A 12,874-nucleotide genomic window follows, 5' to 3' on the forward strand; every position below is an offset into this window, starting at 1 on the left:
CACTGCTAATGTAATTTATCTCTTGAAATGCCCTTGTGGCCTTGTTTACGTTGGAAAAATCAAAAGAAAAATAAAGACTAGGATTCTTGAACACAAGAGTAACATTCGGACAAAACATCAAGTCAACCGTAGCTACCCACTTCAACGAGCGTCATCATAACATTGCACAGCTGAAATTTATCATCTTGGAAGTTGTGGGAAAAATTGAAGGAAAAGACAATAACAATTTCCTCTTACTGAGGGAGAATTATTGGATCTATTGGTCGGATTCAATGAAACCCAAGGGACTCAATGATCGCTTGGAATTTGCTTGTTATCTATGACCACTCTAATGGAACCATGAACTTGCTATTTTAGGACTCACTGTCTCCTCTCATTGCACTTTATGAATTTTTCCTGATTTATACCTCTTTTATCCCTCATTGTTCCTCTCTCTTTTTATTTTTTTTTATCAGCCTTTTTCTTCTTCAGTTTTTCAAATGTACTTCATCATTTACGGGAACTCACCGTTTTTCACCCGTGATACTAACTCACCACAACTTGGCACCTTTCTTTCTTTTACACCCGGGAGCGGTTTAGTGTTCCCACATAACCGCTACTCCTTTTTCACTATCTATGATTTGTAACTAACACTGATGCTGGCTTCACGGCTCAACTCAACACGAACACTGAGAACCTGCCGTTAAGACGCGCTAACCTACTGGAAGGTAAGACTCTGGTGCTTGAGTGGGGAATTTCTCTAACTCTTCATGTACACTTTATTGTCGTTTTATCTGCCTTGCACACATTTTTGTTTACTTACAATGTTAAGCTTTTTGACAATACGCGCACGGTTGCGTTTCACTTTTTCAAACGCTGGAGGTTTTTATAAGGACCAACAATACATGCGCATACTTGCGTATTAATTCTCACTGGCGTCAACATTTTTAAACCACTATTTTTAATCCACTGTTAACTCTCACAAGTCACTTTCACTGCTATAATACGTGAGTTTTTTCACAAATTTTTATTTCCGTTCATTCAGTCAATCATGTTACGTATAGGATTTTTAATTTAAGACATGTGACTAATGGCAAGGTGGAAGACATTAACAATGTGCATGGCACGTTGCACCTTTTCTGAAATCGTGATGCACACGTAAATACCGTGCTAGCATTATTAAGAATCAGCTGTATTATTTAGGACATAGTCCCTCAGTTAGTTAATTGTTTTTGTTTCTATTTAGATTTTCCCTGATGAAGGGCCTGAATGTGCCCGAAATGCATTGAGAATAAAGAAAAAAATAATCTGATAGTTATCAGAATATGATTCAAATTGTGTTTAAACACAAGGATATATCTTCATGAATAAAATCAGCATTCAACATTCAAACTCTTGTTTCAAAATTTGGATACACCATTTCAATTTGAAAAATCGCACACGCGATCAACATCGCTGCGTCCAGAGGGTTGCCCTCTAATGTTAGAGGACGCATGAATGGTCATATTGTATTGGACACTCTGAGGTCTAGAGGGTGAAACCTCCGTGGCACGCGACAACCGTCAAATCCAGCATAACAAGTAGCTTGTGCGCAGTTAAACTCCTTCTCTCCTTTAATATCATCACACTTCCTTTGTGTGTATTGACCTCCACTTCTGTTCCAAGCAACTGTGCTGTACAATACCTCCACAACTTGTATGGGGCCTTATTCTAAAGCAGTGACACTCAAAGTGTGGCCAGGGGGCCGCGTGCACCCTCCTGACCTTTACATGCGGCCCCCTGGGCAGCAGCAGCACTGGGTTGCTGTTTACTCGACTCAGCACTAACATGAAAAAAGTTAAATATACTTCTAACACTTACTTAAAGGTTAATTGCAGTTAAGGAAAGGAAGAAACTAGGCCCTTAACTTTAGAACACCTTCATTTGTAAAGACAGCCACTAGATATATATGCATTGCTTCCCCTACACTCACTTTACACCCCCCTCTGGCATTAGTGCAGCCCTCGGTTAGACAAAAGGCCAATCTTTGTGGCCCCCGAGAATATGTGTGTGAGTATTCACGTTTTAGAGCCAGGTGCTGCAAAAATTCCCAGAGCTTGGCATAGTGTGCGCCTCTGTTACTACACATATAAGCATCATTGTTTAAGTTTCATAGGGGATTAGACAATATGTCAAAACGAATTCCATCCTAATGAACGGTGTTTAGATGGTGTTCCTTAAATCAAAGCATTGAGCGATTAAACTTTTTGATGAGTCTTTTTTAGTAAAAAAGTGTCCATATGAGTTGTCCAGATGGCCTCTAAGATACAAGTCTTTGGTGCCTTACAGAGTTGTTTTGAATCAGCTACTCTGCTTGGAGAATGTCATAGATTGACTCAATTATGGTGTTCTGAATTGTGGGGAAGCACAGATAAGGAAGACTACACCAGCACATAGCCCTCATATACGATCTCTGTTGCATACAGCTTGGTAGAAGCTACCACGAAAATCTGAATAATAAAGCACATTACAATGCGATGTATTACATTGCTTGCTTTTACAGCGCAAGTCATTACAACGACTTGCAGTAGGGGGCACACTGGATTTAGGAATAGTATTGTTACTAATCCTAGGGAGAGGTGTGGCGCCGCGGCCAGGGCGACTGACGCTGGAATCTGGGGATCAGGGTTCGATCCCCGGCTCCGGCGGCAGGTTAGCCCAGCACCATGTGACTCTGGGCAATAGCTTGCTTAATCTTCCCAACGGCCCCCAGCGCCTAGAGACCCTTACGGGTGATTGTGCGCTTTACAAATGTGGATTATTATTATTATTACTCCAATTTGCGCAACAGTAGGGAAGGTGTTGGAATTCATTTCCAATACTTCAGCGCCCCCTACTGCAAGTTGTTATAATGACTTATTATGTAAATACATTGCGTACTAATAACGCCGTTGTTGTAATAGCACGGCGATGTAATGATGGCTTTGTTAGCACTGTTTCCCAAATTGGAAGGTCTCGCTCCATTAGGATGCATTTGCATCAGACTTAAATACTATTTTCTCATTATTATGAAAAGGCAAAACCTCGTTGTTTGATTAAAATTGAAGAATTAGCATACAAGTTCTGTTGCCCATTTATTGAGATTTGCTACGTGATATGAACACACCATTGCTATAAACATATGAATAACAGGAGCACTATCACTGTATAAGAAATCAATCAGAACATGATAAATATGTGCAATTAGAACATTGGAATGTTGGGAGCTCCACTGTAGACAATCGAGTGCTCCATGCTTCTATGGGCCGGTAAAGGCCCGCAGAGCAACATTCCAATGTTTTCGAGCTTCGAGAGGCCTTTGTTTTATTTGTTAGAACATTCTGCCCTCTAGTGGCAGAATGTTCTAATAGCCTTATAGCCCTTTCGTAGCAGGGCTATACCGGTTATTAAAGTCCTGGTCCCTTGACGCACGCGCGGGCCTTTAATAGCCGGTACAGCCCGCTACGTCGGGCTATACAGCTATATTAATACTAACTGAGACACGTTTATAAATGAGAAATGTGCATATAAATAACTAACTAAATGAAATGCAGTTCAGTGAAGCGAATGTAGGCAGGAAAAAGATAAGCGGGAAACAGGTTACCTCTATCAACACCCCAAATAGAGGAAAAGACCCTAGCTAACAGGAACATTACTTTTGTTTGTGAAAATTGCCATCTTTCTTAATGCAATGATTCTTTCAGAAAGTGGACACACATCACAAGCAAAGGAACAGGACAAGGAAGGAGTTAGCGATATCCTGTTATTCTACTGATAGCTGTGTGAACAGCTGTAATTGGCAAAAAGGTTTACATGCTTGGGAATAAGACGTATTGTGTTTTGATTTTAGACTTTGAATAGTAACCATTGTGAAATGTTTGCTATTTACATTCATTTACTTATTTTTATTTAGTAATACATATTGGTTAACAATAGCAGTGACTGTTGTCTCACAACTAATATTGAAACATTTGCAGCCACCTTTATTGCTCTCTAGGTAGTTGAGGATCTTTCCTACAGGGAAAAGACTGTTTAATGCTCTTACAGAGACTTCTGAATCTAAAAACATACAAATAAATTTTACACTCATTTTGCTTATATGATGCAAATCCTATGTTTATGTCTGAGGCTGAAGTCACCATCTTGCATCTGTGACTGGTTCAGGTTAGGTTTGAAAATAAAGCTAGTGTCATGAAGGAAACGTATCCAAATGATGTTATATATCTTGTCTGTTTACTGTTAGTGATATTAAACCCCAAGTCCAGATTCATCAACATTTTGCTGTGGTACAAAGTCACCAAAAGGGACGCAAATGGGCACAAAGTGTTGAGTTGCGATTTACTAACCAGCACAAAACTATTTTTGCATTTCAAAGTAGACTAAAAATAATGCAAAGTAGCACGTGTTATTTTTCAATTTTTTTCATTAAGGAAGCTTCCCATGTTCGGTACATGGGTAATTCCATGCTCCAACCCATGGTTTTTGAAGGAACGTCCAATCTATTAAGACATTTCTTTGCTCCAAAAAGTTATGCCTTCTTGAGGCAGGCATCAACTTTGAGAAATGTTTTTATGTCTCCAAATCATTCAATATATGCATGTGTCCTACACTGTACAGCACACATACGTTTGTACCATTTTAAAGTGTGTTATCATATTTTTTTTTTTTAAACAAGCTATGCTAGACATCACACAGACACACCTTTGCACTATAGTGCCATGATGTGTGGCTCTAGGCAGCCTAGAACTGTGCCCGTTCCGAGGAAGAGAGCTACAGAGTCATATGTCAGTCATATATCCTCCTAGCTTCAATACAAGCCAACCACTTTGTGCTAGATGTTATTAAAACTCAATCTAAGTGTCTTCTACTAACATGTAAGCCTCTCTTACTCATCTTAAATTATAAAATACTAACAAAGCTAGAAAGAGACATGTATTGCCACACCTAAATGTGTACTTTGATATGTTGCCCAGGTTTCATTGATTTCATTGTGGATCCAACCTTTACTGTGCTGACGGACATGACCGAGAAAATTGTGGCTCCTCTGATCGATGAAGCCTCGCGCTCTGGCCTCGCGGGATTCAGACGTTCCAGGTTAGTGTGAAAGCTGCACCCCCCAGGAGGTCAGCTTGATTCATGCCACTAGTGAATGATGGTTTTGCCACTGCATACCTGCTGAATTGATCATGCAATGCATGCACCCCATGAAGTTTCGCTGATTCATAAGAAACAATTTCTCAACCTGCTTCGTACTAATTGTATTCTAGTCTACGTTTTTCATAAGGCATCTTATTCCATGATTTATTCTTTTGAAAGCAGAATTGTTTTTGTGAACAGACAAGTGAGTTTTTGACCCCCCCACGGAGATAAACGGCTCTAAAGAAGTAGGATTTAATTAATTTTCTCGTTGACCTAAACTTGCCATAGGCTAACTTATCCAAACAGGTAAACTCTATGAGCTGGGGCCACACTAGACTTATACATCAGACAATGGGCCATAGATAATATAAATATATGTGTCTTAAGTGACACTACATAAAATGCAGAATGCCAGAAGGAAATGTATCACGTCTCTATTAAATGACGTGTCAAACATTTTTGTGAAACCTGTTAAATAAGACACTTCAGTAGTAGGCACCTAAATGAATGTGCTTGAATAAGTGCTGCTTACCATGACCGCCAACCCTCACCCGCCTGGCAGTGCTGCTCTCCCAATCTATTCCATTACCAGAACCCTCGATTAGCTGCTTTCTTGTAGCTACCACCAGGCGTCATCCCCGTAACATTTTGATAGAACATATAAAACTCCATTAGTTAACAAACACATTGAGCTTTGAACATTGTTTGGAAAAAAAAATCCTGCCTGTGTCATTTGACGTTTCAAATCGGAACTCGTCTTTTTTCAGATATGCTTTAAAATTGTCAAAAAAAATAGTCTTGCATTGACAAACCTGCTATGTTTTTATTTATGTATATTTTTGCAAACACATGCAAGAGACATGAAAAGTATAAAAAATAAAACGTAAAAATACCACTGTCTAAATGTGGTGTGCAAATATGTAAAAAAAAAACGAAGTTCAAAATGAGCCATTTGAAAAATAAAATAACACAATAAAAGCAGAGATTGACTAACAAACGCGACTCTGAATTTCACTTCCTGTTAGTTGGTTGTTCTCATGTGCCATTATAAAGTGCTGTTACTCAAAGTGATGAGGGCCAAATGCCCCTTGCTGTAGGCTGAGGTGAGCGGAGGCAAACTGTGAATGACCCTTGAACAGAGCACTAGATGAAGCAGGCTGATTGAAAGACTATGTATATTTATGTATCTATTTGTATTTGGAAAAATGTGGTAAACATGGGACTGGCGAGACAGCTAGCGCTGTATGTAGCTCAGACCTACTGGGATAAAATGTTCTTGCATTTGGATTAAAACCATTTGACTTGTCTGTAAGCAGATATCCTTAGGCAGAACGTCATTCACCATCATTCAATGAAGGTAACTGACTCTAACTTTGATCCTGCCTGGAACACTTCGTAAACAAAGTTAAAGTTCGTCAGTCGGTTCCAGGGTTCTATGTGGTGAGCTCTCTTATCCATCCAATGGGCATCCGGTCTCACAAAACTCAACTGATTAGAACCTGGGAAAATCACGTTCTAGCCTAGTTTAGTCCAATCCTAAATTGTACAACCATTTCTGCTGTCCTTTCTTCCTCACTTGATTCTCTCTCTATTAACCCTGGCTTGTTTCCCCCCATTCTTCTATCTATGCCCCCAGACAACTACGATGGAGGTCTTCCTCCAGTCGATTGGTTCACTTCCGTAGCGCGGCGGTATTTGCTTGTCCGCCATGTTGTGTCTCACAGAGCAGTCTTAACATTTGTTGCAATGTGTCTTTGCCTTCCAGCCTGAACAGCATTACCACCTCTGACGTTAAAAGAACGAGTGTCAAAAGCACTGGGTCGGAGGGAAGTGCCTCTTTGAACTGCTCTATACTCACTGTGGACTTCAAAAGCTTTAGAAACACCTGGCACGAAGTGGTGCTGCAGAACCGAGAAAAATGGAAAGCACAGGCAGCCAAAGGTAAACATGCAAAAACAGAAGGGAATTCTGCACTTTTAAAGACCCAGTACTGGTGTCTGAGAGGAGCGCCTCAGCTACAGAATGTCAAATGTTAGAAGTCACAGTACAGGGTATGTAAAGTATAGAAAGTATCTCAAACCTTAGGTTGCTTTATATACTTGACCTTTGTCAATAATTATGATACAATCGTGATATTATTGTTGCGTTGTTGTAAGGTTGTGTTTTTATACGGTAGACCTATTAATCCAAGCAAGAACAACGTGGTCTTTCATGTTATGTATATCAGGTGCTTAATTTGTAAAGAAAAAATATATGGGCCAGGGTTGTCGTCAGGAGGCTACTGCAGCTTGAACCTTGCCAGGACTGCTATTTACAGAATCAACACAACCACTCACTATCACACTCCCACAGGTGTTACAATTCAACTAATCCAGGCCCACTAAGCTATTCGAATGACTTTGGTGGAAGGTATTATTCAATTTTGATGTATATTGAATTGTTCACACAATTTGTTGTTGTGCTCAGCTCTAAATCAGACAAACAGCACCACCATGTGGCAGAATATCATAAGGGCCTCTTTTGACAATTAAGTGTGGTGCTGAGCACCAGAAAGCAGTGGCTCAAATTAAGTATATCCTGCACATTAAGAACATTGGCCCTATTACAAATTGCCTGGAGCCATATCCTGGAAGTCTGGGTCTAGAGATGGAGTGTCGGGGCACTGGAGGTGGGTGTGACTTACCAGCGTTAGGTTCAGCATGGATACAGCCCTGTGGAAGATACTAAGTCAAATTTCCCCTGCTCTGGGATCCACAGGGCAGGATGGTGGCTGGGCCAGTCCAATAGTGGAGATTCCAGTTTCCAAATTAGTTATGGCTGTATTTTTGGTGAAATTCAAAGCAGAGAATGGCTCTATAAAAGTAACTCCTTTTTGTTACGTTCAACACAGAAGGGGCAGTATTTTGAATACTTCCAGTTGCATTTTTTGCAAATTTTCAGCATTTTTTCCAGAGGGTGAATAGTTACCATCTTGTTTCAGCAAATGTATATACATGTACTCATGTAGGTTTTATGAAATGTCATACCAGAGCATAACACTATTTTGTGGATGAATAGGTGGGGTGCGGGTGCTCCAGCTAATGAATGGGGGATTAGCCTAGGAAATATGTTTGGGATCCTGTCAGGCCTAAACGACTACGACTGACTCCTGGGGGATCGCAATACTGCATGTATCAGATTATCTGAGGTCTGTGGAATGGACGACACTATAGCTGAAAGCGCTGCCCTCACAAGTGACATCCGCACTCCCCGGACCAACACAATGGGCAAATATAATATCTCAGTGGATCTGGAAGGGACAAATGGCCCTAATCAACCACGTGATTGTATGGTTGACAACACAGCACAAAACAAAATTGATTTCAATCAGGAGGCATTAGATACCAGTCTATGCGGGGGTTTACTACCCAAAGAAGGTAGGGTTAGCGCTGACCCACACACCAAATTTGAACGTACGAATTCTCTTGCCCTATCAACTCTGGTGTCATGGAATGTGGCAGGGCTGAGAAGTAAGGTAACATCTCTGAACTGGCTAGCCTTTCTGGATAATAATGATATAATCCTCCTTCAGGAAACATGGCAGGTAACTCCGGAATTCAAGCAAGGATATCTAAACTTTTACACTTCTTCCATCCCTAGCTTACGGGGAAGACCGAAGGGAGGCTTGCTGACATGGGTTAAGCAGGACAGTAGATATTCCGTTACTCAGCTGGTCACAAATAGCCCAGATATTTTGCTAATCAAACTCAAAAGCTCAGACTTCAAGGACCTCCTTGTCGTTAATATTTATCCCGGGGGGCTTTCAGGTGGTAAACCTACCGAAGCAGATGATCAGTTAGATATTCTCCTTGAGCGATACCGCTCAAAAGGTAACATAATTGTGGCAGGAGATTTAAAATGCTGTTTTGAACCCCTAGACAGCTATGATATGGATCTTACAGTGGAAGAGGATTACATTTGAAAGATCCCTCAGCTGACAATACCACCTATTAAAAAATGGACAGAGGCAGCACTACAACTCAAAGTCCTATGTGTGGAGCATGGCCTACGTGCCACTAATGGAAGAATGGGTTCCGACAAACTGGGTGCTTCTACCTTTAACAACGGTATATCTCATAGCCGCATAGATTATATCCTCACAAATAAGGAGAACTGGTCTATTATGGATGACATGCGGATAGAAGAGCGGGTAGAGAGTGATCATAACCCATTAATCCTGTCATTCAGGTTATTTGATCTACTAAAACGCGAGGGCCTGGGTGATTGTGTGGAAATAGCCCTCTCAAATAACCATAGACGAATCAGATGGGCAAACTGTGTAATGAATGAAGAGGGTGTTGCTGCCATGAGGGATCTGACTGTTCAGGCTATAGTGGAATTAAGGAACAATTCCACTGTGGAGGCAATCGTGTCAAATGCTAGTCGGATTCACGACAGTTTCTTTAATCAGTTAAGATCTTTCTTCGTCAAAAAGGTGACCAAAAAACAGAGTAGGCCAGCGAGAAAGGAGGATCAATGGTATGGCAAATCCTGTAGGGCTACATACAGGGCCCTATCAGATGCAGTAAAAACCAAAGATATAGTTAAGATCAAGACCGGCCGAGTCACGTACAAAAAACCACAACTTAAGGCAAAAAGTGACTGGGACAATGAATACTGGAGGGAGCTCCTGAGTGCTAGTAAAGAAAGATCTATGTGCTCCTTTTGGGATATGGTCAAATGGGGTAGGGGGATTAAAAGGGGTGAACCTATCAATTATGTTTCACCAAATGCTTGGGTCTCTCACTATGCGTCCCAGTTTGCCGCTGTGGATGAGGACGGAGAAGAGAGCAAGGCTCTTCTAAAAGCAATTGAGGGCACAAATCACCTTTCCTTTACCAAAGCTGATATCATTAAAACTTTTAACAATATCCCTAAAGCTAGGGCACCAGGCCTGGACTCCGTTCCAGCAGACCTTTTTATGCATGATAAGGACCTTTGGGCCTCTTATATCCATCTGCTGGCTAATGGCATTGCGATGGGCTCACCAATACCTGAGTCCTGGAAGGGTGCCGAGATTATCCCAATTTTTAAAAAGGGGGAGTGCTCGGACCCAGGAAATTACAGGCCAATTAGCCTGATTGCTTGCATACAAAAGGTAGTGGCAAGGCTCTTACTGCAGCGTATTCAGGGCTGGATAGAGGAAAATGATATTCTGTCGCCCCTACAGGCAGGGTTTCGAAGTCATACCAGTACCATTGACCAAGTTTTTAGATGTGTTTTATTATATTGGCGTGTAGTGTTACTAGAGGGGGCATGCTTTTTGCAGTTTTCGTTGATCTTAAATCAGCGTTTGATTTGGTGCCCCGTACTAAGCTGTGGGCAGCCTTACAAGAGCAGGGCATCCCACTTGATATTTTGTCACTTTTAATTAGACTGCATGAAAATAATTATGCCCGGGTCCGCTGGAACCAGCAGGGAAGTGTAACTGATAAATTCCCTATCGCCAGGGGGGTTTGCCAAGGGTGTGTACTTGCCCCTACACTCTTCTCACTATACATCAACAGGGTGATCGGCTATTTTGAACAGCAACCAACCGATGCCCCCAAGCTGGATGGCAAGCCGATCCCCCTGTTGATGTTTGCTGACGATACGCTATTTATTTCGAAGACACAGCAGGGCCTCCAAAAGGCTGTTGAAGTCTTTGAAGTTTTTTGCAAAGACCATGGTCTTGTCATTAATACATCAAAGACAAAGTTCATGGTCCTACATAAAAATAAATTCGTCAGAGGGAAGATGGTTATGGATGGGGTTCAACTGGAGCAGACCCAAGTATTTAATTATCTGGGCATAATCTTATCATCCAAATTAGATTGGAAACAGCACATCAACCAGCTGGTCACGAAACACGCACAACTGACAGGAGCACTCACTAAGGAATTTTATTTATCTCACACTAGGCCAATCACCCTGGTTCTAAAGATTTATGACGCTAAAGTTGGAGCAGCAGTTCTCTATGGGGCGGAACTGTGGGGGCTCAGTAATTTGAAAAGGCTGACGGGTGCGCAAAATAAATTTTTGCGCAATATCACAGGCTTACCGGCCTCCACTCCACTGATCCCTCTCCATTACGACCTAGGGTCTCATAGCCTCGAGGATATGGCCAGAGATAGATCGGTTGCCTACTGGAGGAGATTATGGGTTACTCCAGAACTCTCCCAGTATGCACGGGCCTTCCTCGAGGTAAGAGAGTTCGATAAGGCTCATAAAATAGTATGGATGAGGGAGGTAAAGGCAATTTACAAGGCTATGGGATTATCTCCATTGTGGGATGACCCAGTAGGGAATCTCTTTCCACCTAGAAAAACAATTCGAGACCTGTACTGGAACATGCTTGAGGCAAAGAGATTTGGCCGCTGTATTGAACCATCTTTTACGGCAGATTTCTTAGAACTTAAGCATTTTCCGGCCATTGAGGCATATTGGGACTGGATTACCATTCCAGGGGACAGGAAGAAATATCATCAGCTTAGGGTGGGGACATTACCATTAAATGCTCTCAATGCAAAATGGCGAGGGGGACAAGCATCGGCCTGTCCCTTTTGTCCTGATCAGCGGGAAGTCATTGGGCATGTTCTCTTTGCCTGTCCAGAATATAAGATTCCTAGGAGATCTTGGTTAAAACCTATTTGTGTCCAGTTAGGTCTCAAAACGGGTTGCGAGGCAGTCAGGAGTCTATGTACTGACAACTCCCAAGCCGTAGTTATTGCCATAGCTAAATTTCTCCACTGGATGTGGATAATTCGGGCCCGTAAAATGAGCCTACAGTAATCTTGGCCTAATGACACTTGACACTTGAAACTGTAAAATGTATTTAGTGAATAATGCACCTAGTGATGAATTTTGAAAATTTTTGAAATATTTATGTCTTCTTTTTAACATAACTTATTTAATGATTGTAATCTATGGATTTTATGTTCGGTGGTTGGCCAACAATAATTGTTAATTGAGAGACGAAGTGATGAACTGTGGATTTTACTAGCTGTCAATGAAGGGTAATTTAAAAAAATGTAAATTGTAAAAATTTTTGGGGGGAAAATGTCTAAGGGTGTAATTGTCTTTTATGATTGAAAAAAATCGAAATAAAGACTTTTTGATTTGATTTGAAATACTTCCAGTTGCATTTTTTGCACATTTTCAGCATTTTTCCAGAGGGTGAATAGTTACCATCTTGTTTCAGCAAATGTATATACATGTACTCATGTAGGTTTTATGAAATGTCACACCAGAGGATAACACTATTTTGGCCCCCCTTGCTGTAATCAGAGCAGTGACTTGTATTTTAAGGATGTTATTATGTAGTGAGTCTATTGCTTGCCATATTTTTTGCTGAAAAACAAATACAGCAAGTGTCTTGGAAAATATCTTGGGGCATGTTTTTGTTTTCATGAAAAGAATATTGGGTTATTGTAAGTAGTGCTGTGAAGACATCGATGTACGTAACATGGTTTGAAGCGATATGCTTAAATATATCATGCATATATAAATTGAATTTTGAAGTTATAATTACCATATTATTTCCTTGGGGCAGGTTACGATCATGGCTCTTTTACATGCTGCCTCATAAATTCTGGTATACACAAATTTGTGCTGCGATTTCTTCATACTGATGGTTCCATAGATATGATTAGAAAACCTTTCTAATATAAATTCTGCTGCCATTTCCTTAAGCTGCAGCTCCCCCCTGTGAATTTCCATA

At 41.0% G+C, this 12,874-nt stretch overlaps 1 protein-coding gene across 7 annotated transcripts in view; it reads left to right on the top strand.

The window, feature by feature from the left end:
- The window catches only part of PDE1C (phosphodiesterase 1C), a 1,852,914-nt gene that overhangs the window by 1,647,273 nt on the left and 192,767 nt on the right, over positions 1-12,874 (top strand). For all 7 annotated transcript variants that reach the window (XM_078688253.1, XM_078688254.1, XM_078688255.1 and 4 more), the window contains 2 exons: positions 4,971-5,091; positions 6,902-7,077. In XM_078688253.1, coding sequence (XP_078544379.1) covers positions 4,971-5,091; positions 6,902-7,077 — 297 coding nt within the window. The remainder of the gene's footprint in view (positions 1-4,970; positions 5,092-6,901; positions 7,078-12,874) is intronic.

Source organism: Lissotriton helveticus, chromosome 4_1 (assembly GCF_964261635.1).
Source record: "Lissotriton helveticus chromosome 4_1, aLisHel1.1, whole genome shotgun sequence".
In the NCBI taxonomy this organism is placed as follows: domain Eukaryota; kingdom Metazoa; phylum Chordata; class Amphibia; order Caudata; family Salamandridae; genus Lissotriton; species Lissotriton helveticus.